Here is a 22,851-nt window from a genome sequence, read left to right as displayed (position 1 = left end):
GCCAGAGTCCTTTGTTATTCATTAGTTTCTGCTGGCCTTTCAGTCTCCTAAGACAAATTCTAAGTTGTGCTTACTTTCCATAGTATAGATGATGAAATGGAGGCACTCGATGGACAATCACTCAACAAGAATTTATCAAGTATTTACTATGTCAGAGGCTGTGCTAAACACTACGGTACAAAGAAAGGCAAAACTAATCTCCTTTTCCACCTCCCACCCCACACACTTTCTTCTCTAGGTCATAGACTAGGGTGGTAATATCCTATACAAAAAGAAGAGAGGAAGAAATCTACCACCCACTTTTCTTGTAGATTATTAACTACTCCCAATAGAAGGGCATTTAGGGCTCTTATAAAGGGAATTCCACCAGCAGCAGGTATGGATATCAACCTAAATGCCTCCTTGAAGTCCCTCTTGCCTATTCTCCATCCCCACCACTCTACACACATATACAAACAGCCTTCCACTGTAACCTTTCCTCCTTTCCCTTCACACATCATTATCACTTCCTTTCTTTTCAATAGCTGTTACTGTTCAACAGGGATTCTTAACCTGGGGTCCATATACCCCTAAATGTCAAAGGAAGGATTTTATGATATTTCTGAACTTGGATAAGAAAAATATTACATCTATATTTTCATTAACCTCTTAATGAAACTTAGTATTTCCTTTCATTATGACTTAAAAAACATTATTCTGAGAAGGGGTGCATGTGCTTCACCACGTAATTTATTACATGATCTGGAACATATATATACACATATATAATATGTACACACCAAGGGGTCCATGATACACGCAAAAACATCTCATCCTCTTGGAGGATAATGGTTCAGAAGTTCCAGAGTCAAAATGAATACCCTACCTTCTCAGCAACCAAAGCTCCCAGCCGCTCTTATCAGTATGGTAGATACTCTCTCCTCAATCTATATACTAGGTAATAAATGGTAATAAGAGAAATATCATTTGTAGATATTTTTTCCTTCCCTTATCCGGCTTCCTAATTCTTAGAACTCTTTCAGTACCAGCTTAAGGCAGAGGCAACCAATTCCTTAGAACCCCTCAGATACTTGAAACCCTAAATGATTCTTTCCTCTTCACTTGAACTTCATTCCTTGCTGCTCAGGCTTGCTTCTTACTCCCCTCATCCTTAAAGCTCCCACATCAGTTGCCCTCCTATATCTGTCAAAATCCCCCCTCTGAATTAAGCAAGCTGTTCTGCCCTTTCTGCCCATCCCTTGGCAGCTCAGCACGTGCACATTGTAGATCTTCCCTATGTATTGATGTCTCCAAGACAGCAACGCCTCTCTACTAGCCCCCTAAATTTATGATCTCCAGAGCTGGGTTTGAGAAATCAGACCCGCCTAGGTATGAGGCTAATATGCTGCCCCACCAAATCTTCAATACAAATTCTATATAGAAGCCTCATCCATATTTCAGGAGCTCTATCTGCCAATGGGGAAATTGGTCTGAGATCCATTAAGGAGGTTTGTCCCACCACCCTGGAGAAAAGCTAACAAAGGGTTAATCCATTAGACAATATCCTGGTGAGCTCATCTTTGTTGGAGCCTGCTCAGTAAGTGGCCAGGAGTACCTACATACTGACTTCTTGTGAGGCTTCCCGGATCGTGGATGTTGTCAGAAGATCCCCAGGAGAAGAGAAAGTAAGTTTCCTGTTTTTCATGTCTCCTGGGTTTTTGAGTGCAGTAAAAAAGGAGTGGCTCCTTCACTCCTCTCTCATCCTTCCTTTTTTTCCCTGGAGATACAGGGTGATTTTAACTTTTCTTTAGTTGAAAATTCTCTGATCCCTGAAGCTGGAGGCGCATTTGCCCCACGCTGGCCCCCAGAGACAGGAGAGGCATGCAGAGGGAGCAGAGGGAGCTGCACAAATGGAAGGACCTGCACCATTAGGAGTGGCTGCTACCAGCCTGCCAGCTGCCAACAGGAGAGGGTTTCCCAGTGGAATCCCTGGCAGAGAGTGAGATCAACTAGCCAGTTCCCTGCTTTTGCCATGTACCGGGGAGAAGGGCAGATACATGAGAAGAGGAATGTTCCATCATCTGCAGTGGGTCCCCACTGCAGTCCAACAGCCACTGTGGTTTCAGAGACTTCTTTCTAACTCCTGGAGGAGGTAGGAGTATAAGGTCAGAGGGGAATGGCGAAGGGGATGGGAATGGATGTGTCAGACCACAGGTGGGGGCAAAAGGAATTCAGGCTGGTGAAAAGTAGGGAATTGGACCGCAGGTGTTCTACACTAGGACCGTCCCTGGTGCTGGGTTTCTGTGGACATCCTAGATTAGCTTTACTCCATTTCTCAGTGGATCCCTCTAATTCCTTTCTGATCAGGTAGTCGCTCCAAGAGGCGTGGCAGACACCCTGTTAAGGCAACAGCAAAGCAAGGTACAGAGATCTGCCTCTCACATTCTGGATGGGGAAAATAAGGAATGATCACACACCGACAAGCACACAGACAGAAGCCAGGCCCAGTGACACCCTGAGTACAAGTATCCCATACATGGGAAAATGAAGTATCATCATGTTCTGCACAGCAAGGCATTATTCCAGACCACAAAGCTTTTTCCATTACACTTCAGGGTAGCAGGCTGGGCCACAAACATATATAGTTTTCAGAAAGAGAGCAATAACACATTTCTTCAGGTGGGACACTGACTCCCAGAAACATCTTCCTAGTAATGCTCATCTTAGTGACACTAAGCAGGAGACTGGCAGCTACTGGGACATAGAAACTCACTGAGATAGGGTTTACACTCTACATTTTATCTGCTTAAGTTCTGCTTTTCTTGTCAAAAGGATGGTCCAAAACTGTGCTCTCTTCTTTGTTTGGGGCTTGGGAAGGACTAGGTTTTTTGGGGGGCGGTGGGGGGAAATAGATATTTCCTTGGAAAAAAGATTACTTAGTTAAATCTGGTACGGGAAAGAGAGTAGGAAAGTGTAATGGGGATTAGGAATGGGGATAACGAGTAATTGGCTGCCTCTTTGAAGTGTAAAAAACATTAACACAGAACTGAGCTGAGGACTACTTTCCAATTTATCTAATTTTTTCTCCTTTTCTTTTCTTGTACCCACTCTCTGTCCCTTCTCTTTTACTTTCCCCTAGCCTGGCCTCTTCTCCTGGGAGCAATATCTTCCCTATCTCTTCTGCCTGGAAAAAATGATCTGCTTTCAATTCTTGTAACTCCCAGAATAGCCCTATCAGAAATCAGAGGCCTAGCTGTATGGGATTGGGGGTGGTATATGCAAGAAAGGAGAGAAAGGGGCCTAGACAATTCCAATCCTAAGCACTACAGCTGTATTTTGCTTTAAAATGATCACACTTCAGAATGGACATTGTGGCATGTCTTTTTGTGGGATGGACATGAAATAGCAGAGATGGATGGAGCATCCGATAAAGATGTATGTGAGTGAGTGGTGGCTGGAATGATAATAAGAATGGGAAAAGGGACTTTTTTTTTTACCATCCAGGCCTCCAATGACTAGACTGAGAGAGCCACTGATAGATATCTTTGCCAAATAGACTAAGCAGCCCCTATCTAAAATTTTCTTCTTCCAGACTTCTCTCACTTCCTTTTAAAAAAATTCCAAACCTGCCCGTATGGCCAAATCACTTAACTTTCCCAGGCCATGGTTTCTTCATCTGTAAAACAGGGTTCAAGTAGATCATCTTTAAGGACCGTTCCTGTTCTGAATCTGTGATCCTACTCAAGCTGCTTTAATTAATCAGAACATGCTTTTCCTTCTGGTCAGGTCAAACTAAAGGATTTGACAACTGTTAGCAACTGACTAAGCAAAGCAAAGAAGAAAATAAATGATCATTTCTTCTGTTACTGCATCTTGCCCTTTTCTTCTTATTTTTTTTTTTGGCAGGGCAATGGGGGTTAAGTGACTTGCCCAGGGTCACACAGCTAGTAAGTGTCAAGTGTCTGAGGCCGAATTTGAACTCAGGTACTCCTGAATCCAGGGCAGGTGCTTTATCCACTGCACCACCTACCTGCCCCCTGCCCTTTCCTTTTTTAGACCAGGAATCTACTCAGAATCAGAGTATATTTTTCTTGAGGATAAGTTAATGTTAGTGATGAAGCCTCTCTGTGGTCCTGCTTCTCCTTCCCTTGATACTAAAGGTAACAAGTCTGAAACTTGAAAGGAAAGGAAATATTCAGTATAAATACTGACATCCCCCACTTACTGTCAACATTGTAGAGGATAGCTATTTTCTCAGTAACTATGGCATTTTGTATATGCTGTTCCCATATCTAAAACATACTTCCTCTAAAACACAGAGATTATTTATACTTGTTGAAATCCTTCCCTTCTTTGTAGGCTCAACTCAGAATTTGGTCAGTCATTTTTCAGTTGTGCCCCATGCTTTGTGACCCCATTTGGAGTTTTCATGGCAAAGATACTGGAGTGGTTTGACATTTCTTTCTCCAGCTCATTTTACAAATAAGAAAACTAAGGCAAATAGGGTTAAGTGACTTGCCCAGAATCACACATCTAGGAAGTGTCTGAGACTGGATTTGAACTCAGGTCCTCCTGAATCCAGGGCTGGTGCTTTATCCACTGAGCCACCTAGCTGTCCCTTGACTCACTGATTGATTTCAACCAGGCTCCAAATTACTTTGTTCTCTCATCCATTTATTAGTTCAGAAATATTTGCTGTGTGCCTCTACTATGTTAAAGCACTGTTGGGGATACAAACATAAATATGATATCCTTGCCCTCAAGAAGTTTAAAATCTAGCAAGCACACTGGCATATAAACAAATATACACATATTTGGGCATACATACACACCTTCAAGTATAGTTAGTTTTGTTATAATGCATGTTTCAAAAATATAAATTTGTTCCTATGAGATTGATATATTAAGAAATATTTTTAGTATAACTCAAATTTTGAGTTTGCTTCTGAGAGATTTCTTCCTTGAGAAACATCAAGAGAACCCAGAAAACTTTACCACATCACAATAATTCACAACCTGAAGTCCTTCTGAAGCCCACTTCCACAAGCAAACTTCAGGTCTTTGTCAAGTTAAAGTGACATATTTGGTATATAACTTCTGGTGTAGTAGGAGCTATGGGCAGAAGGGCTATGTGGCATTGCCTGTACCCCCTTCAGCCATGGACTCCAGTCTTAAGATCTAGAGTCATTATTGAACTCTGGGGCTTAAACCTAGCAACAGCTGGAAGCCACAGATGCAGTCACTATTTATTTTACTGTTTATCTATTAACCATTTAGCATGTATACAACTGTGCTACTGTTTTTTTATTAGCTTGCTTTTTTTTAACATGCCACCTATGAAGTTTTTGAGTGTTGTACCGCATTGTCCCCCAAAGTTCTGGTTTTTATTGCACAATTTTCCATAATGCAGTATTTTTGGGGGACCCCATATGTCAAATTACAGCAGAACTAACTATACCCAGTCTCCATCTTAAAACAGTTCATTCTAAGTGTACATTTTTTTTAATGCGAGGAATTGTTGAGAAAGGGAGAGATTAACTAGATCAAGATTCCACCTAACTTTATCTTACTTGGTAGATCGCTAGTTAAAAGGAATCACAATTTCAGAAAAGATTGTTGGGATACAGGAAAGGCCAGATACAGATATTTGAATATAATTCTCTCCCTCCCAATCGATTTTGTTTTATTGTATTTTTAAAAGTTCCATTGGTGCCTTTTGTTTTTATATTAGTCATTTTCAGAAATAAATGTAAATATGTATATGTAAATATATGTGTTCATGTGTAGGTAGATATATGTACTATGTATGTAAAGATGCATGTGTATATGTATGCATACATGTATGCATGTATGTGTTTACTATGTGCTAAGCACTATACTAAGCACTGGAGATACAAAGAAAAGCAAAAGTCAATCTCAATCCCTTGAGAGTAGTGCTATCCCCAGTGCTTAGTACACATAGTAGGCATTTAATCAATGCTAGTTCACTAGGCAGCCAGGCAGCGCAATGGATGCAGCATTGGGCTTTGAATCAAGAAGATTCATTTCCCTGAGTTCAAATCTTGTCTTAAATACCTACTAGCTGTGTGGCCCTGGGTAAGTCATTTAACTGTTTATCTTAGTTCCTCATCTGTAAAACAGGCTGGAGGAGGAAAAGTACCCTTGCCAAGAAACCCCAAATGGGATCACCAAAAGTTAGACACCACTGAAAAGAGTTAAACAAGTTGATCAACTGATACACATCCTTCAAAAAGCTAAGCCAAACTGATTTAAATAGAAACTGTATCTGTCATTCCGCACCCTGCATCTTCCACCTCTTTAAGAAGAGATTCTTTATTTCTTTTTGAGGGCAGCAGTGGGGTAAGATGGATTATGACATTCACACATTTGATTTCATTTTGGTGTTCATGTTGGTATTTTAGTCATTGTGTATATTGCTGTCCTGGTGTATATTGTTGTCCATGCATCAGTTCATATGACTTTCCATATTTCCCTTCATATTTGTTGTAACCTGAAGTGCAATAATATTTTATTACAGAGATAGCTAGGTAGCTCAATAGATATAGTGCTGGGTAGAATCGTGTGCAGGAAGACCTGAGTTCAAATCCAGAGTCAGATACTTACTACCTATGTGACCCTGGGAAAGTCACTTAACCTCTGTTTACCTCAATTCCCTCAACTATAAAATAGGGGTGATAATGATTGCGCCTACCTTACAGAGTTGTGAGGCTCAAATGAGGTGTTTGCAAAATACTTAGTCTGGCCCATAGTAGATGCTATTATTGTTATATAACACAATTTGTTACATCATTCCCCAATTAGCTGGTACCCACTATTTCCAATTCTGAATTTTGTTTTTTGTTTTTTTGTTCCCACAAGGTGTTGCTATGAATATTTTGACAAGGCGTTGCTATGAATATTTTGATATTTATGGAATCTTTTTTTCTGCCTTTGTCTTCCTTGGACTATCTGCTTAGCCTTGTGATCCCTGTATCAAAGTGCATAAACTAGTGACTTTTCCTACAAAATTCAAAAGTAGTTTCTACAATGGTTGGACAAATTCACAGTTTAACCGACAGTATATAAGTATGTATGTCTTTCCTAAACTTCCTAACAGTGACCATTTCTATTTTTAAAAATCATCTTTTTTAATTTGTCGAGAAAACTTCAGCATTGTTTTATTTTTGTAAATTGTTCGTTCATTTTAAATTTAAATACAAAATGAGAAAACAAAAAAGAACATTTCCATGTGCACAGCAGAATAGGAGAGAACTCAATATAAAACAATAAATTTCTATTTTAAGAAAATCTATAATAATAAATACTATACATTATTTTCAAAGCTACCCAGCTTTTCTTTGCTTCCTTGTAGGTTTTCTTTTGTTTTCTTCTGTGTGCGTTTTACTTTATTTTTTCCCTCCCTTCCCCCGCCCCTGCACTAAAGAAGGATACAATTAAAAATATAGATATCTATACAAATATAAATGCATACACATATCTGTAAGACTGTACTATGCATATTTTCACTGGTCTCTTTCTCTGAAGGTGAATAGCATCTTCCTTCATGGGTCTAAGTCTTTGCATATTTTCTAAATCAACTAACTAATCTTTTCCTACATCACAGGATTCCACACAAAATCACAGGATTCCAACACAATTACATCCTATCTAAGAGATTGTCTATGAAAGTTTCTCCCCAATTTTCTGCATTCCTTTTATTCTTAGCTACATTGGTTTTATTTATGCAAGAAAAATTTTATTTAAAATAATCAAAATTAGACACTTTATACTTCAACAATGCTCTCACCTTATAATATACTTTAAGGCCTGATACAGCTGAATGTCCTTCCTTTATGTCTTTTTTCCCCTGGTTTCTTTGAAATTTCTTACTTTTTGTTCTTTCAAATGAATTTTGTTATTATTTTTTCTGACTCAGTAAGATAGTTTTTTAGTAATTTAATTGGCATGGCATTGGACAAAAAGATTAGCTAGGCACTATGAAAGTACATCCAAATATGAAGATAGGGACTAGATTGTAATTTCATTAGTATAAAAAAAAAAACCTATAGAAGGAGACTCCCTCTACCAGGGCAGAGCAGCTCTGTCTTGGCAATTTCCATCTTTAAAGAAATGCTTAGAGCACTGAACAATTAAATACTTGCCATGGTAACCTAACTACTTGCCTGGGGTCACACAACCACTAAGTACCAGAAGTGGGATATGTACTAAGGTCTTGCTTCAAGGCCAACTCTCAACTGACTATGCCATGCTGCTTCTCTCCCAAGCAACATAGATAGAAGATAATGGGGTAAGGGATGGGAGAGAGAGGCACAAGCACCTGGGAAATTAGAAAAGGCTGTTCATGTTACTGTTTTCAATTTCTTCAAAAACTATTGACATTCTTTGGCTGCTTATCTGTTCTACCCTTCCCTCAACCATTTTAAAATGAAAATCTCAAAAGAAAGGGAGCTAAACTATTTTAATAAATATAGTAAATATTAGTTTTCTGACTGGCTCTGAAGTACTCTCATCTTAGAGTCAGCAATGTGGTATTCCAGAGAGTGCACTATTCAGAAAATCTGGGCTTTACTCCCAGGTCTACCATTAACCAGCTGTATTCAACTGCACAAGTAGTTCTTACTTATGAGCTGGGTGCTATGAACAGATGCAAAGGCAAAACAATCCCTGCCCTTGAGGGAACTTTAGTAATTACTACATTCCTTTACCTGACCATAGAACCAAAAAAAGTAACAATAACAACAACAACAACAACAAACCACAAGTGAGACAGTGCTTCCTACCTTAAGATATCTGGCAATCTATATTTTAATTGCTTTTATTTTTAATATTACCTTTATTTCTGAACATATCACTCCTGTAACTAGAGAATTTTCCCTTGTAACAGTGAATAAAAAAGAAAGAAAAAGGAAAGCAGATCAGAAAAACTAACCAGTATAGCAATTGTTTGACATTATAGTTATTATTATGGTGTGTGTGTGTGTGTGTGTGTGTGTGTGTGTATGGGGAGGGAACAATTGAGGTTAAGTGACTTGTCCAGGGTCAAACAGCTAGTAAGGTGTCTGAGGCCATTTTTGAACTCATGTCCTCCTGAATCTAGAGCCAGTGCTCTATCCACTGTACCACCTAGGTGCCCCACCCCAACTTCTTCAAAGAAGAGAAGGGATACTAGAGTTAAACTCAGTCATCTTATACAGTTTTCTGTTGTTTGGTTGTTTCTGACTCTTTACAACTTACTCTATTCGGGATTTTCTTGGCAAAGATACTGGAGTAGTGTGCCATTTTCTTCTCCAGCTCATTTTATAGATGAGGAAACTGAGGCAAACAGGGTTAAATTACTTTCCCCGGGTCACACAGCTACTGTGTCTGAGGCCAGATTTGAACTCACATCTTCTTGACACCAGGCCCTGTGCTATCTAGCTGTCCCTGCAGTGTTTAGTTTTAGATTTTTATTGTTGTTCCTTCCATTTATATTATTGTAGTCATTGGTATTTAATTTTCTTGATTCTGTTTATCTCCTTTTGTATCAGCTTCTACACATTTCCCTGTGCTTCTCTAATATTCTTCATGTTTATCATTTCTTAATATTCAGTAACATTCCATGACATTCATGTGGTCCAGTTTCTTAAGCTATTTCCCAATTGATGGGCATCTGTTTTGTCTCCATTTCCTTACCATGGTAACCTAATTTTATAGAGCTATTGGATACCACTTTATGAGCACTCTAAAGAAGTACAGAAAAATACAAAAGAAACAGAAGGCTAGATGTCAGGGTAATTGTATAAGTAGATTTTTGAAAAGCAGATCAAAAAGTCTGGCTTTAATAAGTTGAGGAGATAAAGCTAGTTGGGTAACTTCAATTCTAGATACTTCCCTCTGCCCAGCCATCCATCACTACCTATTGTTAATCTTGTCTGGGAGGTTGTTTTTTCTTATAGTTATAATTTTTCCTCTCTAATATAATTATATTGTATTTCTGTAGCATTTTGATGTTCAGAAAGCACTTTCCTTACAACCTCATGTATTCCTTACAACCTCATTCCTTACAACCACAAGTATTATCTCCATTTCAGAGATATGAAAACTGAGGCTCATTGAGGTGAAGCTGCTTGCTCATAATCACATATTTAGTAAGTATTAGACTACCAGAATTGTAATGCAGGGTTTGTGATCCCCAGCCTCCATTTTTTCCTTTATAGAAAACTCTTTTGATGACCCAATGGTGTAGTGGCCTTCAAAGCTTATGATGACTTAGGGGCAAGTCATAACTGCCAATTTCCAATAAAATGATCTCAGGTACTTCTCTGGGCCTCAATTCCCTTGGCAATAAACTGTGGGAAATAATCCTTACCTTCAGACTTCTAGACCATTTGACCAAGATGGAAGACTAGATTATCTCCAACCCCTGGTAACTCTCAAGAAACCTCTTCAAAAAGAAAAATTATGAGCTAGAAATAAAGCAATTACAGCTATCTATCTCTGCAAGCTAAGACACCAAGAACAGTCAGTAAACATTTATTAAGCCCCTAAAATGTGTCAGGCATTGTGCTAAGCACAGGAGACAGAAATAAGAAAAAGGCCTTACCAGCTAATGGGGGAAAGACAATACACAAAAGAAAGCTGAAAAGGGGAAGGTGGGGAACATGGTAAATGAAGTAAATTGGAGAAATCTGAGTTCTCTATAAACAAAGCTTTTGGGAGAAGTTTATTGCTTCAGGATATTGAGATTTCAGGTGATGAGCTTATTCTGGAAGATCCTGGAGTCAAAATCAGGTAGAGGAGCTGATGGAAAATGGGGGTGGGGGAGAAGAATAACAGATCAATAAATTAACAGCAGAAGGAACTAATTCCTAACATGCACACTTAAAAGCCCCTCCTCTACTCCCCTTACCCCCACACTCTGTCAGAAGTCCCTGAGACACTAGCTTGTGGTCTGCAGTCTGTTTTCATCAACAGATACATCTCTCTATCATCCCTATTCCCCCACTTTTCTTCAATCTCTCACTGTTTGCTGCTTTCCTACTGCCTACGAACATACTGAAGGCTTCCCCCACCCTCAAAAGCCCCTCACTGCCTATAGTCCCATATCTCTCCTTTTTGTGACTAAATTACTTGAGAAGACCATCTACAATAGGTGTCTTGACTTCCTTTCTTCTCACTCTTTTTAACTCTACAATCTGGTTTCTGACCTCATCTTTTCAACTGAAAATCTCTCCAAAGTTACTAACAGATCTCTTAATTGTGGAATCTAATGTGCTTTTCTCAATCCCCATCCTTCTTCACCTTTCTGCAGCCTTTGAGAGACAATTTTCCTGTTATCCTTGGTACTTTCTTCTCTCTGGGTTTTTGTGACACTATTCTTTCCTTCTGATTTTTGTTGCTGTTGTTCAGTTGTGTTCAACTCTTCATGACCTTATTTGGGGGGACTTTCTTGTCAATAATACTGCAGTGGTCTGCCATTTCCTTCTCCAGCTTATTTTATAGATGAGGAAACTAAAGCAAACAGGGTTAAGTGACTTGCCCAGGGTCATAGAGCTAGTGACCTAGGTTTCTGAGGCTAGATTTGAACTAAGGTCTTCCTGACTCCAGACCAGGTGCTCCAGCCACTGTGCCACCTAGCTGCTCTTTCTTCTGACTGCTCTCCACTAACAGTAGGTATCCCACAGAGCTCTGTCTTGGGCCCTCTTCTCTATTTCACTTGGTTATTTCATTAGCTCTCATGGATTTAACTATTATCTCTATGCTCATGTAACATAGTAGAGTTTTTACAAAGAAGAATATTCCCTTCAAAAGATAATCACAAATACACAAACTCACTTCCCCAACACATGAGAGAGATAGCACCCCATGTGACTCAAAGTTATTTTAATTTGCATTTCACTGATCAATAGTGATTTAGAACAATTTTTCTTATGATTATAGATAGCTTTGATTTCTTCTTCTGAAAACTGTCTGTTCATATCCTTTGGCTACTTATCAATTGGAGAATGAGTTGTATTTTATGAATTTGGCTCAGTTCCGTATATATTTGAGAAATGATACCTTTATCAGAGAAACTTGCTTTTAAAAAATTTTCCCGAGCAGCTAGGTGGTACAGTGGATGGAGAGCTGACCCTGGATTCAGGAGGACTTGAGTTCAGATCCAACCTTAGACACTTGACACTTGCTGGCTGTGTTACCCATGGCAAGTCACTTAACCCTCATTGCCCCGCCAAAAAAAAAAAAAATCTTCCCCAGTTTCCTGCTTTCCTTCTAATTTTGGCTACATTGGTCTTGTTTATGTAAAACTTTTAAAATTTAATGTAATTAAAACTATCCATTTTATCTACTGTAATCATTTCTATCTCTTTTTTGGTCATAAACTCTTCCCTCACCCCTAAGTCTGATAAATAAATTTTTCCATGCTTATGATATCATCCTTTATGTCTAAATCATATACCCATTTTGACCTTATCTTGGTATATGGTATGAGATGTTGGTCTATGTTTAGTTTCTACCAGAATGCTTTCCACTTTTCCCATCAGTCTTTGTCAAATAGTGAGTTCTTGCCTCCCGAAGCTTGGAGCTTTAGGGTTAGCAAACATTAGATTACTATGGTCATTTGCTACTATATATCATGTACATAATCCAATCCAATGATCAACAATTCTATTTCTTAGCCAGTACCAGATTGTTTTGATGATCATGCCCTTTATGATATAGTTTAAAATTTGGTACTGTGGGACTGCCTTCCTTCACTTTTTTTCATTGATTCCCTTGATATTCTCGATCTTTTTTTCTTCCAGATGAATTTTGTTAACTTTTTTTCTAGATCTATAAAATCATTCTTTGGTAGTTTGAGAATGCAGCAAGCATGAAGCAAAGGGGACTAGACTCCAGCTGGGACTAATCCTTTCCCTCCAGAAGCCTCTTAGAACAAAAACTGAAGTCAGTGAAAAGTGAATTATCTAATGTAGAACAAGACTCAGATGATTCTAAGGCTCTGTCCCCAAAAAAACCCAATGTCAAAGGAGAGATAGGAGAATATAAATAGAAGGAAAAACAAGATTAAAATTACCAAAAACCACAAGGAAAGAAATTCATTTAAAAACCTAGAACACAAGTTGAGAACAAGTCAACAGGGAAGATATTAAAATAGAAGAGAAGATGGCTATCACTGCAAATATCTCTAAATAAGGATTAAAGACAAAGGAAACTGAAGCAATACCTGATTGTAAAGAGGACACTGAATTCCTAAGAGAACATATAACTGTATCACAGTGTTCCTAAAACACATGGTTCAACAATTTATAATCTTGAAAAAAGTCAAAAGGGATGGCAGGATTTATACCACCCAGTGGCTGCTGAGGAATATACACAGGGCTTTAAAAATATGTTGGAGAGTACAATCAAGAAGATCTGAGTTCAAATCCTTCCTTGGACATGTATGAGTTATATTATTTAGCTGCTATTAGCCTCAGTTTCATCATCTGTAAAATAGAGATAATTATAATACTTAACACAAATGGTTGTTGTGAGGATTAGATACAATAATATATTGTATTAAGTTCTATGTATATATATCGGCTATTAGATATAGTCACCCAGTTAAGAAGTGGGCTTTGGAACAAAGCTGCCCTGCTTAGGACTCAGATTGTTAAAAATGGCCCTATTTGTGGGAAAGCAAAAGGAAACTTCTGTCCACATAAGGGTCAAAAGTTAAGGTTAGTTGCGGCAGCCCTCTCCTGTGTCTGGGGCAGAAATGTATTTTTACCTCCTGTGGTTTCCATATTGTCACCAGGCTATAAAGGTAAATTATTGCACAAGCACTATCTGGTAAATTCAGGCCTATGCTGTTTCATCACAAAGAGGGAAAGGATATTGAAAAACATAGGTTGATCCAGTCTTTGTTTAGAAGACTAACAGAATGTTGATGCCTAATGGTTTGAGAGGAGGATTTGCCAAGTATTCTTTGCTCCTGGGAATATAAAATGACTACCGATTCAGACTGCAGATTTTTCAGAAATCAACTTGAGGTCATCAGCCTAAGTTTTAGGCATGGCCCAGTTAAGCCACACCAATTTGTCTAAAAGCAATAAAAGCACCAGAACCTAGCATATGGGACAACTAGAATCTGCCCCTATAATAAGATGCATTCTTCAACTCTCCATATTTCTCCTTTATTCACTGCTGATATCATTCCTCCTACTGCATGAGGAAATCACTTAAGTTCTTTGTGCCTCAGTTGGTTTTGATGGTCTCTAAAGTCCCTTCTAATTCTAAGTCTATGACCTTGTGATATCTTTCTTCCTTTCTTTTCCTTTTCTGTAACATTTTTGCCTCCATTTCCATTCATATGCTTCTCTTTCCTCACCCCGCCTACCAGTCTCTTCTTTCCTGCTTTCTCTTGCTTCTTCTACCTAACTGTTATTATTAGTAGTGATGACAATAAAATAATGGAATTAATATAGCACTATAAAGTTTTTAAAGTGTCTTACAAATTTCTCATTTTATTTTCACAACAACTTTAGGTGGTAGGTGCTATTTTTATAGAAGAGGAAACTGAGGCAGATGGAGATTAAATGACTTGCCCAAAGTCACATAGGTAGTAAATAACTAAGGCCAGATCTGAAATCAGATCTCTCTGACTCCAAGTACAATGCTCTATTAGCTGAGTCATCACCCATATTATACTTCCTAACTATGTGTATAACATAAGACTCTGTCATGGGTTCCCTTTCTCTCTCTCATCAGCTCCTGTGAATTTAATTATCAGCTGTAAGCAAATGATTCTGTTCTCAAGTCCAGTTCTGTGTATTAGATATTTTGAAATATCATAGGCATATCAAACTCAGCATGTCCAAAAAAGAACTTCTTTCCAAAACCACTCATCTTCTAAACTTGCCCTTTTCTACTGATTTGGAAAGAAAGAATGTATAATAAAGTTCGAAAGGTGGTTGGAACTAAGTAGAAAGGCAAGGGCACTACCACTGACCCAATTTTCACAACCATGACATTATTCTCAACTTCTTACCCTCATTCATCTCACCTATTTAATCATTTGCCAGTCTTGTCAATTCTACCTCCACAGAATCTCTTGAATCTCTCTACTTACTACTACCATTCTAGGTTAAGCGATCATCATTTCTTTCCTAGACTACTACAATAGCTTTTTCATTGGTCTCTCTTCTTCTGGTTGCTTACCTCTTTAATACATCTGCCTATGCACCTGCCAAAAAGATTTTCTTAAGGTATAGATGTGACCATATCATTCCCTTAGTCAATAAACTTCAATGTTTCCCCACTGACTCCAGGACCAAATATAATCTCCTTTATTTTCATTTAAAGCCCTTAGTTCCTAACTCATTAGTTCCTTTCCTTCAATTATCTTCCATTTATTTGTATATACTTACATACATACATGTTATCTCCTCAAAAAGAAGGTAAACTCCTGGAAGGCAGGGACTTTTTTCATTTGTATCTTTGTATTCCCAGATCCCAGCATAGTGCCCAGTGCTTAATAGAGGCTTAATAAATGCTAATCGTCTGATTGATTTCAATAGCCCCTCCCCTATGCCTTGCTCTTTTAAGTGACACCTAAATCATGACTAAAGCTTCTTACACTTCTCTTTGGAACCACATCTTAAAGTAAAAATATAGAGTTCAGGATCAGGAATCAATAAGACCTGGGTTGAAGTCCCTAGCTTGGACACTCACTAGGCATATGACATTGAGCAGATCCTATAACTTCTTTAAGTCTCAATTTCTTATCTGTAACCTAGACAAATAATAATGCTTTCTCTCAAAGTAGTTATGAAGAACAGTGGAAGCATTAACCAGCAATTATTAAATACCCTGTATGCAAAGTACAGTGATAGGTTCTGGGGATACAAGACCAAAATGAAATAGCCTCTACCCTCAAGGAGCTTACCTTCTACAAGAGAGACAACATCAACAAAAATAAATATATACAAAGTAAATGTAAGATAATTTTGGGGGAAATTTCTAGCAGCTAGGGGAATTTAGGAAGCAGTTCTTGAGTTAAGCATCGAAAGAAGCTAGTCATAATATCTAGGGAGCACTTTGTAAAATATCAGTTATCGATGAAATGCAAGTCTTTCTTAGATAGAGTCACGTCCTTCCCTGTAAAAAGTAAGATTTGACTGTATTGTCCTTTTCATAGTCCTCAATTTATTTATTATTTGGGGAACTACAAATCTCTCTACTGGAAAAGCCAATGTGACCTATAATTACAATAGCCCAAATCTCTTTAACTCATATTCACTTGACCCAAATGAAATTTGGATTATTCTACCTCGACTGTCATGTATTTCTGTTCTGGCCAGGATGAAAATGTTTGTTAAGCAAATTAACAGTGTAAACAGTCGGGGAAGATTGTGCCCATAACCTCTTTACAACACAAAGTAACCCTGTCGGTGCCTTCGGCCAGCCACATCCTCTCTTTAGCCTTTAGCTTCCTTGAGTAAAATGATAGAATTGGACTCTAAAGTCATATTCTGGTTTAGAATTATATGACCTAAATTAGGTTAATGGACTTTCATTCAATTCATTATGTTCTAATTAATCTGCTAACCAAGTGGAACTGTAGCACTGAAAATGGACTAGACTAGAAACTAAGAAACCTGAGTTCTAGTCTTGGTGCTCATTGTGGGACTTTGTGGAAGTCATTTAAATTCTCTGGACCTCAGTTTCCTCACATGTAAAATAAGAAAACTAGATAAGATTATCATGGCAAACATATTATATAGCAGAAAGAATGCTGGACCTCAAGTAAGGAAAGGCCTGATTCTGAATATTTGCTCTGAAACTTACTAGCTGTGTGTGGCCATGGGCAAGTTATTTTATCCCCCTAAGCTTCAGTTACTCATCTGTAAAATGGGAGTTATTGTTCTTGTTGTACCTATATTGCAAGGTTATTATGAGGATCATGTGAGTCCATGTGAACAGAATGCTGAGCACACCTGAAGCCCACAATATAAAAGTGAGCAATGATATTATTATAACATTCCTGAAATCATAAAATTCTATTATTCCAAAATTTTGGGACACAGTAATATTACATGACAGAATCACAGAATCTCACAGTTGAAAGAGGCCTTAGACCCCATGAAGTCTAACCTGGTGACCCTTTATAACATGTAGCATCCAACTGAAGACCTGCAGTAAAGAAGGACTCAGGAATTTCTCAGGCAGCTCATTCCACATCTGGATATCTCTTATTGTTTAGAAGCTTTTCCTTCCATCAAGTTTAAATCTGTCAACGCAGTTTCTACCCAATGATCTTCACTCTGTCCTTGGGTGCCAAGTAGAAAACATACAATCATCATTCCATTAGACAGCACTTGAAACATTTGAAAATAGCTATCATATCTCCTTCCCAGCAAATCTCTTCTCTAGGCTAAAAGTTCCTAGTTCCTTCAACTAATACTCCTAGGATGGGTTTTCCAGACTTCTCATTATGCTTTTCTGGATGGACTCCCATTGGTTTATGTCTTCCCTAAAATGTACCCAGAAATGAATACAATATGCTAGATATAGTTTGAATAAGTCAGAGTATAGCAAAACTATTAACTCCCTTATTCTCCACACTGTGCCTTGTTTAATGTAGCTTCTGGCTGCTGTGTCACACTGTTGCCTCAAATTCTTCTTTTAAGTCTCTCAAAACTCCCAGATCTTCTTCACATAAACTGTCCAAATGCTCTTTCACATTACAGATTGCCAATGAGTCAAAACTATCTTTACATTCTTGCAAAAAATCTGTATGAAAAATATTCTCTGATCAATTTATCAACAAGCCTTGAGATACCTACTATGTGCCAGGAATCATTCTGGGTTCTGAGGATACAAATAATAAAACTTAAAGCAATCACTACCCTCAAGAAGCTTAAGTGCTATCAAGGGTAGGCCTTACATAAGTATATACAAAATAAATAAAAATAGAACAAATATAAGGTAGTTAAATTGGCACAATACATAGAGTGCCAGGCCTGGAGTCAGAAAGACTCTGAATTCAAATCCAACCTTAGATACTTCCTAGGTGTGGGACCCTGGGCAAGTCACTTAACCCTGTATGAGTTTCCTCATCTGTAAAATGAGCCAGAAAAGGAAATGACAAATCACTTCAGTATCCTTGCCAAGAAAACCTTAAATGGGATCATGAAGAGACAGAAACAAGAGACAGGGTTTCAAGTAGGAGGTGGTACTTCATCTTCATTGTGAAGGAAAAGAGGCATGGAGATTAAAGATGAAGTGAATTCCAGGCATGGAGAAAGACAAGTGAAAAGGGAAGAAGGAAGGGACAGGAAGGCCCTAGGAACACCATGAGATTGGACACTATTTTCTTCAGCCTTTGAAAGGTGTATTAACCTTGAATTACATCTAACTGCCCTTCTTAAATATAATTGGTCTACAAGTATAAATCTGAATTCAGAAGAAAAGCTACATCTCTGGTTGCTTTTAAGGGGAGGGTAGACCTTAGTTTATATTCTCTTGCTTAACACTTTGCCACCAAACATTTATTCCATAAAAACCCATGACAAATAACAAATATCAAGTAAACTCATTTAACTAAGCAAATCAGTGAATTGAAATTAAAGAAGTTCCACAGATTTAAATATGCCAGAAAATACCAGAAAAGTAAATTAACTCTTTAGGTGGGAGTGAAATAATCTCAGATCAAACCAAGGAAGAGGGCCCTATCTTAGTCAAGGAGACACATTCTAGTAAGCTCAAAGGAGGCCAGTTGCACATGATGAGGATCCAGCTTCTGCTACCTCTCTGCTGCATATTTTTATCCATATGTCTCTCACAGAATTTCTAGAACAACAGTGTCTCTTCTTTGAAGGAGCCCTGGCACCAAAACTATAAGTACCATATCCTGATGCACAGCATTGCCTCATACTCAGCATGTTGACTACCAATGCAGAATCACATCTCTTTCCACATATACAATAGTACACAAACACCCCCAGGATTTGTTGGAAGCCCATTTATATTTCCTCTTAATACTCCCTCCAGGATTAGAGAGTTTTTCCTGCAATTATTTCCCTTCTAGTATTAGCTTCTTCTCCCCCTACTTGTATCACTATAGAGTTTGATGTGTTTCTAGACCAAACAGTGTGTGTGTGTGTGTGTGTATGTGTGTTCCACTCTCCATTGTTCAGCTAGGACTATGGGGTTCATCTGATACCTGTTCCCCAACCTTTTTCTCCCTGTTTGTATACTCATGTACCCCAATTATGAGCAATAACAAATTCTGTCCCTCTTCTTCCTCTTTTCTCCTCTAGAATATTCCCAATCTTGGTTATATGGCCCTCTATTAATTTTTCTATCAGTTAATGGTCCTCAATACCTGTTCCATGTAACACTTACTAAATGTGCCTAGCAAGTCTCTGTCCTGGGTATATTTTTTATCTCTATGCTTTCTAATTTTTTTCCCATAAAATTATTTTTATTATTTTCCAGTTACATGTAGAGATAGTTTCCAACATTTGTTTTTATTAGATTTTTATATGCTTTCTCATTTAAGTGACTCAGTGGATAGAACACTGAACTTGGAGTCAGAAAGACCTCAGTTCAAGTCCAGTCTTAGACATTTACTAGCTGTGTGACCTTGGGCAAGTCACTTAGCCTCTCTCTGATTCAGTTTCTCCATTTCTAAAATTAGGATAATAATAGCACTTATCCCAGAGATGTTGTGAGGATAAAATGAGATATTTGTAAAGCACTTTGAAGATTTAAAAATACTATATAAATGTTATTATTATTATTATTATTATTATTATTATTATTATTATTATTTAGTAATCTCATAAGCACTGTGGGACCAATTGTCTTCTTTATGCTAATAAACCTCAGATGTATATATCCGATCCTCTGATCCTTCTCTCTCTTTCTCTCTGTCTCTGTCTGTCTCTCTCGTCTTATATTACTAACTGCCAATTGGACAGTACCATAGTCATCTAACATTCAACACATCCAAAACAGAACTCGTTATCTCCATTTTTCCTTCTCTCCAAAACTACCCCTCTACTGAATTTCTTTATTTCTGTCAAAAGTACAAACATCCATCCAGTCACTCAGCTTTAAAACCTTAGTATTGTTCTTTCTCCTCACTCTCACTCATTCGTCATAATCCAATCAGTTGCCTTATCTGCCTCCAAAATCCCTCAAAATATATATGTCTCCTTTTCTGTATTCATCACCCTAGAGAACTTTATCAAAGGTACAGGATATAAAATAAACTCACATGAATCATTAGCATTTCTACTTATTACTATCAGAGTCCAGCAGGAAGAGATAAAAGGAGAAATGCTATTTAAAATAACTACAGACAATAAAAAATACTTGGGAGTCTACCTGCCAAGACAAATCCAGGAATTATATGAACAAAACTACAAAATGCTTTTCAGACAAATAAAGACAGATCTACACAATTGTAAAAATAAGAATTGCTTATGGATAGGCCACATCAATGTTTTTAAAATGACAATTCTACATGAATTAATTTACTTAGTGACATACCAATCAAACTATCATTAAGCTAGAAAAATAATAAAATTCTCCTGAAAGAACAAAAAGTTAAGACTATCAACAGATTCAGTGAAGAAGCTGTGAAGGAAGGCATCCTAGTAGCATCAGATTTCAAACTATATTACAAAGTGGTAATCATGAAAACAATCTGCTACTAAGAAATAGAGTGATAGATCAGTGGAATAGATTAGGTACACAAGACATAGTAGTAAATGAACGTAGTAATCTAATGTTTGATACAAGAAATAGAGAAGATCACAGCAAGTAAAATGGATAATTTTGATTATTAGAAGGAAAACAGGAAACTGGGGGCTGGGGACAGAATTTATGGCAAGTTTCTTTGATAAAGACCTCATTTCTCAAATATATAGGGAACTGAGCCAAATTCATAAAAATGTCATTCCCTAACTGATAAATGGCCAAAGGATATGAACAGATAGTTTTCAGAAGAAAGAAAATCATATAAAATGCTGTAAATCTCTATTGATGAGAGAAATTAAAATTAAAATAATTCTGAGATATCACCTCATACCTATAAGATTGGCTAACATGATAGAAAAGGAAAATGACAAATACTGGAGGGGATGTGGAAAAATCAGGATACTAATTCACAGTTGTTGGAGCTATAAACTGGTCCAATCATTTTGAAGAAAAATTTGGAATTATGTCCAAAGGGCTTTAAAACTGTATATGTCCTTTGATCCAGCAATAGGCCTGTATCCTAAAGAGTTGAAAGGAAAAAAGAAAAGGACTTATATGTACAAAATTATTTGTAGTAGCTCTTTTTGTAGTGGAAAAGAATTGGAAATTGAGGGCATGGCCTCTATCCACTGTGCCACCTAGCTGCCCCAAGACAGACACCTGCAATAACCTCCTATTTGGCCTCCTACCTCAATTCTGTCCCCACTACAATCTGTCCTTCACATAGCCACCAATGTAATTATCCCAACACACAGATCTCACTACATCACCCTTCTGTGTTCCATAAACTCCCATTTATTCCCTATTACCTTGAAGATCAAATACAAACTCCTGGCATTTAAAGTTTGTCACCACCTGACCTAATCCTAACTTTCCAGCTTCCTCATACATTACTCTCCTCCATGAATGTCATAATCAAGCTATATTGGCCTTATTTCCATTCTCCAAACACAACACTCTATCTCCCAACTCCATGCATTTGTTCTGACAGTGCCCAATGCCTTAAATGCTTTGCTTCCTTAACTCTGCCTCTTCTCATCTCCACATCTTAAAATTGTTGATTTTCTTCAATACTTAGTACAAATGCCACCATATGCATGAGGCTTTTCCTAATTCACCTACCTACTAGTGCCTTTTTCCTCACTGAGGTTATCTATATGTACAAAGTGCCTCTACTGTTAGAATCTAAACTTGAATAGCAGGGATTATTTTGCTTTTGTCTTTGTATCCCAGGAACTAACCCAAGACCTGGTGCATAATAGGTGATTAATAAATGTTTTTTGATTGATTGATTATTTTAGTAGCATGCTGGAGGTCAATTCCTTATGTAAATTAGTTTATCAGAGGTACTGGATTTTGTTGCTATTCACTTATCACCTTTGTTTTTAACCATCGCAGGTCCTAGGTACACAATCTTGGGAAGTCTATGGCAATGGAAGCTCTCCCCGGTGCCCTAAATCCAGATGAGAAGTCTCCAGAGTCAAAGGACTTATTGCCTAGTCAGACAGCCAGCTCTCTCTGCATTAGCTCCCGTAGTGAATCAGTCTGGACAGCTGGAAGCAGAAATAATTGGGAAATCTTCCGCAAGCCCATCATCATCATGTCTACAGGTGGGGCTATCTTCCTCTTCGGTGTGGTCATCACTTGCTTGTCATACACTCTGAATTTACCCACAGAGTCAATCGTCCGTACTTGTTATCAGATGAGTGGGCCAGGCTTCCTCTCCCTGGGACTCATGCTTCTGGTGTGTGGACTGGTGTGGGTACGCATAATCAAAAAAAAACTGAATCAGCGACAAAAGTCAGTTTTTTTCCAAAGCCTCAAGTCCTTTTTCCTGAATCGCTGATAGTAGTCTCATCTTCACCTTGGTTGGGGGAATGTAGTCTGATGACCAGCATCCAATGCCTCCATCTGTATGGTGAGATGGGTAAAGAAAACAGATCCAGTAAAAATCTTTTCTCACTTTTATGGGGAAGAAAGGATCTTCATTCCTTCACAGGACTCTCAATTTGGAACCACACAGATCTAGAAGCTGAGCTTTACTGGGTTATGCCCTAACCAAGTATCATCTATTTAATCTTTCTATTATTATTGATGCTTGAAACACCTCCTATCAGCAAG

The 22,851-nt window shown here is 38.0% G+C and overlaps 1 protein-coding gene across 1 annotated transcript; it reads left to right on the top strand.

Moving 5' to 3' along the window:
* Positions 1–2,048: 2,048 nt before the first annotated feature.
* Positions 2,049–22,576, top strand: PIRT (phosphoinositide interacting regulator of transient receptor potential channels). Its single transcript, XM_044000210.1, is given in 2 exon segments — positions 2,049–2,144; positions 22,136–22,576. Coding segments are annotated over 2 exon segments (537 nt in total).
* The last annotated feature ends 275 nt before the right edge of the window (positions 22,577–22,851 follow it).

This window comes from Dromiciops gliroides, chromosome 4 (assembly GCF_019393635.1).
Source record: "Dromiciops gliroides isolate mDroGli1 chromosome 4, mDroGli1.pri, whole genome shotgun sequence".
Taxonomy (NCBI): domain Eukaryota; kingdom Metazoa; phylum Chordata; class Mammalia; order Microbiotheria; family Microbiotheriidae; genus Dromiciops; species Dromiciops gliroides.
This window is presented reverse-complemented; position numbering and strand designations above follow the sequence as displayed.